The sequence below is a fragment of the Salvia hispanica genome, chromosome 2 (assembly GCF_029641045.1).
Source record: "Salvia hispanica isolate PSC_SH4W2 chromosome 2, Shi_PSC_v1, whole genome shotgun sequence".
In the NCBI taxonomy this organism is placed as follows: Eukaryota; Viridiplantae; Streptophyta; class Magnoliopsida; order Lamiales; family Lamiaceae; genus Salvia; species Salvia hispanica.
The window spans coordinates 13,517,031-13,521,528 of NC_142693.1; the positions used below are offsets into that span (position 1 = coordinate 13,517,031).

General features: G+C 34.1%; 1 protein-coding gene across 3 annotated transcripts; it reads right to left on the reverse strand.

The window, feature by feature from the left end:
* Window positions 1-1,201: 1,201 nt before the first annotated feature.
* On the reverse strand, window positions 1,202-4,088 carry LOC125214859 (uncharacterized). Of its 3 annotated transcripts, none has more exons than XM_048116054.2 (7): window positions 3,920-4,088; window positions 3,705-3,788; window positions 3,543-3,627; window positions 2,725-2,813; window positions 1,987-2,098; window positions 1,630-1,846; window positions 1,202-1,459 (listed from the first exon to the last, which is right to left on the reverse strand). In XM_048116054.2, exons 1-7 carry the CDS (start codon window positions 3,953-3,955, stop codon window positions 1,399-1,401), a joined length of 684 nt encoding a protein of 227 aa, XP_047972011.1. In that variant the 5' UTR covers window positions 3,956-4,088; the 3' UTR covers window positions 1,202-1,398. The 3 variants fall into 3 exon arrangements, with proteins under 3 accessions (XP_047972011.1, XP_047972021.1, XP_088920256.1); XM_048116064.2 differs by having other exon boundaries at window positions 1,202-1,484; window positions 3,920-4,087; XM_089064130.1 differs by lacking the exon at window positions 1,202-1,459 and having other exon boundaries at window positions 1,486-1,846; window positions 3,920-4,087.
* Window positions 4,089-4,498: the final 410 nt, after the last annotated feature.

Genomic DNA, 4,498 nt, shown 5'->3' on the forward strand with positions numbered 1-4,498 from the left:
AGGGTTCAAACTCATAAATATTTTATATATTTATTTTAATATACATAGAATAAGATATAATATGTATAAAAAATATGTATTTAATAAAAAAATTGTTTTTACTAAGAAATACTATAAACTAGTAAAAATTTAGATTTCATAAGTATTTTAAATGTTTATTTGGAAATAAGAAAGTACTACCTCCGTCCCCCAAAATTTGTCCCACTTTGACCCGACACAGGTTTTAAGAAATGTAATGGAAAGTTGAGTTAAAAAGTTAGTGTATTGGGGGTCTTACTTTTATATATTACTCCATCTGTCCCACTTTTGGAGTCTCGGTTGAGTTCAGCATGGGTATTAAGAAATATAAAGAAAAGTTGGTGAAAAAAGATAGTGGAATGTGGGTCCTACTTTTTTATATTAGTTTTATAATAAAATGTGAGTGGAAAAAGGTTAGTGGAATATGAGGTCTAATACCATTTATGAAATATTTCAACCGGGACTCCTAAAGTGGGACACCCAAAAATAGTAAACCGGAACTCCTAAAGTGGGACGGAAGGAGTAGTTTTATAATAAAATGTGAATAGAAATGAGTTAATGGAATATAGGGTCCACTACCAAAAATGGTAAAAGTGAAATGGGACAAATTTTAGGGGTCGAACGGAAATGAAAAAATGAGGCAAATTTTCAGAGATAGAGGTAATAATATGAATTGATAAAATAAAGAAAGAAAAGAAAAAAATACGGAGTATGTTTTTTAACTGAGAGTTGAACCAAAAACCTTTTAGTTAAAAGGCTAATAACTTGACTAATAGGCTAATAGATTATGTATTGAAACTAATGTATTTCTACACTTGGAGTGGGCGATCATGATATTTTTCAGCTTGACTCTAGAGGAAATTTAGACTCTCCAAACGGTCACACCTGCCATGTATATTTGTCTAGGGATGTGATAACAAAAATAGTAGTAGTAATTCATTTTCAATACAAAACTTTAGAGCTATCTCAATAATGTTTATTAAAAATATAAATACAATGATATAAATTTATTAACACAATTTTGTGTTGATATGTAAGATATGTCAATTTACATGTCAACGCAATGACCTAAGTTTATCCACACAATTTTTTGTTAATAAACTTATAATATCTTTATATTGATATTTTTAATAGATATAGTTTAAATATGTATTGGAAATTAGTTAGCACCATAACACGATCCTATTTGTCCATGTACATTTTACCATAATACCATTTGCATATGAAATATGGCAAATGGTTAAGTCGGTACTTGTCCATGTACATTTTACCATAATACCATTTGCATATGAAATATGGCAAATGGTTAAGTCGGTACTTCACTTTTATAGATTCAGACATGAGATATAGTGTCAGACAACATAAAGGAGTACTACTACTTCACACTTCGCCGTCGGTATGTTGTTTCATTCTTGAATAACCAATAATCGAGCTCCATGAACTGTAAGGAAGCGAGGAAACTATATCTGAAAAGTGGCAAACTATTATTCATTTTCATGAATCGATCAATAATAATTAATACATAACTATGGTTACTTGACATAACTGCACCTTAAACGAATGTACAGCAGAAATCAACTAAGAAAAGAAAAGAAAAGGGCGAAAACTAACTATTGTTTCTCCTGCTGTGGAGACTGATTCTCCGACAAAGATGCTGCTAACATGGAGATGGTCTTTTGGTCGGTGGTGACTGCTGCTAATGGCCTTACCGAAGATTGCAGTGATTCTGGACCCTCGCTAGCTATTCTCTTGCATAATGCATCGCAATTGCTAATGACTTCGGTTAATCTTCCTTTTAAGTCTCCAAGTTCAACTTGCAATGAATGGACTGTACAATTAAAGAATTATCATAACCATTAGGCTTCTAATAAATGATACTGTATGAATACAATAGATATACTGGCCAACAGTGACCTTTCATCAGTCTCCAAAAATTAGGATTCAGTAGATCTAGGACATAGCAGATACCTTCTGATAGATGATTAGATGTGGTCTTCATTGCTGAGACTGAGTAATTGAAACGTTGGAGAAGCTTCACAGCCAGAGCATCTGCAACTTCTATTTTATTTTCAATCTCTTCCTGCATATTGAAGTAAGTGGATACAGAAAATGCATCAGTTTTTCCCTCCCTCTGGAAGTATTGAAGGGATTGAAGGCAAGCAAACAATAAAGTGTGAAATGAAGCTTCAAATTCTATGGAGGAGAACCGAACTTCTCCTTCACTATCTATCCTTGAAAATTTGTCCTCGGGACAAATTTATATATGCACTATAGAACCAATACATATGTCCTCAAGCACGTTTCACCTCCTGTGAGAATATGGTGCTACATTTGCCATTTCATTTCTCATCTGGCTTCACATAAACAAACAAAATAGATTGAGGCCCATACAGTGGCCAACCATCACACTGATGTTACAAGAAGCAGAACATACCATTCTCTTCTTCGCATTCCTAGACTATATATTATAGAATAACATGATTTCCCAGAAAAAAAAAGTGGCTAGCAAGCAAAAACTATGGCAATCTAAGACGATTGCATATGTTGAAGCACAACTTCTTTAATTGGATCAGTGTTGATCAACCACTTTTTTATGGCAAATAAGCATTCCCATGCAAACAAGTATAATGTACTAATAAAATGATCAGCTAACACACTGTAAAAGTGAATGACATTAACCCTCCAGCTTAGTAAGATAAGGCCAACCTGTCTTTTAGTTATCTTTTGTGCCTTCTCCTCCTGCCAATCACGATAGATTGTGAAAAGCTCCAGAAGCACATTAGGATCCAAAGTACCTAAACCAAATATAAAAGAAATATAAAAAAAATTGGGGGTCAAGCATACTGGCTGAGGCTATTATCAAAATGAACAGAATGGAAAAGAAAAACAACAAGAGTTTCCCATTCAGGTATGAATGCAAGAAAGTGACCACCAGATACGTTTTCCCTGAAATTACGCTAACGATGCTACATTTCTCATTCGCAATAAAATTGCACAAGGTTTTGACTTCTCCACTATTGACATACAATATTTTTACAACGAATTCCAACTGATCAATCATAACAAATACGAAGAAATATATAATAGAGATTTTCATTGCATCTCAGAATATCAACTTGATTAAGGCTTAGTGACAGGTTTCCTCAATTCCATCACATGTTAATAATACAAACAACGCAATCATCAATTTTGGTACATACAAAACAGAAGACATAGACACCATCACAAGCATGATCCCAGAAATACATTAATGAAATAAGTTGAAGCCTTAACAAAGAGCAAAGCAATTTATTCAAATCTATGCATGCTTTGATGCATTGAACTCCTTTATTCAAAATTAACAGTTATTGAAGCTGGAAAGCTAGATTAGTATCAGCCTCACATTCTGCACAGATCAACATAGCCATATGAAACAATATGTCACCACATGTAAACCTAATTTCCAAGTAGCTACTGCTGCAGTCACACCTAACACAAATTGATACACATCATCAAAGCAAAGAAAAATAAGGAGGCACTATTACCAGAAGTAGAAGGAGAAAATGGCTTCCGCACAAGGATATCGGTTAAGGTACTTTCCGCTGGGGCTGATGCCAGTATCGGAGTCGTCTGCGATGCAATTAGGGAAACTGATAAACACACCAAAATTAGGGATAAAATAAAATATGTATTGAGTGAAACTTTACGATTTTGAGGGATTTAAGCCTCTCTAAAATGGGGTCTACGCCCTCCGCGCGCTCTGAAACAGTGGTAATTCCATCCTCCGAAAGCTTGTCGCGACATACAAAGGCGATAATAGCAATAATCAAACGGAAAGATGCGAGGTATAAATGAAGAATTGGAGAAATGAAAATGGAGAGACGTAAGTGTAGTTGTGGAGATTGGGGTTAGGGCTTCTTACTCTGGAGCTCGTGAGAGATGATTCTGATGCGCCCATGGAGAAACAGTGAGGGTACCAACGAAGAATAAAAGCGACGACGAAGAGAAGAAGCCAGCTTACAAAAACAATGGAGTCAAATTCAAAATATTCTACAACAGAAAAACGAAAAAAAAAAATTAACTCAAATTTTTTGAGGATGGATGTAGTAGTACAGTTGTAGTAGAAGAGAAACAAAAAATCACGAAAAAACAATTAAACATTATAAGTTCAACCTTTATCCACTAAAATTCGTCCCACTTTAACTCGGCAAGAGTAATATAATGCAAAGTGAGTTGAAAAAATTAGTGGATCGTGGATCCTACTTTTATATATTAGTTTTATAATAAAATGTAAGTAGAAATAAATTAGTAGAATATGAAGTCCACTACCAAAAATGGTAAAAGTAAAATGGGCCAAATTATGTGGGACGGACTGAAATGGAAAACTGGAACGAATTTTGGTGGACGGAGATAGTAGTATAAATAAATTGTGAGTGTGATTGTGTGAATGAGTTAAAATGTAGATCCACTGTCAAAAATGGTAAAAGTGAAATGTGACAAA

Excerpts from the sequence above, each read along its gene's own strand:
- LOC125214859 (XM_048116054.2), bottom strand. The coding sequence starts at position 3,955 with ATGGGCGCATCAGAATCATCTCTCACGAGCTCCAGA. Across the intron at positions 2,814-3,542 it reads ATTTTCTCCTTCTACTTCTG|GTACTTTGGATCCTAATGTG; the intron begins GTAATAGTGCCT and ends TATTTGGTTTAG. Across the intron at positions 1,460-1,629 it reads CCACAGCAGGAGAAACAATA|TTCATGGAGCTCGATTATTG; the intron begins GTTAGTTTTCGC and ends GCTTCCTTACAG.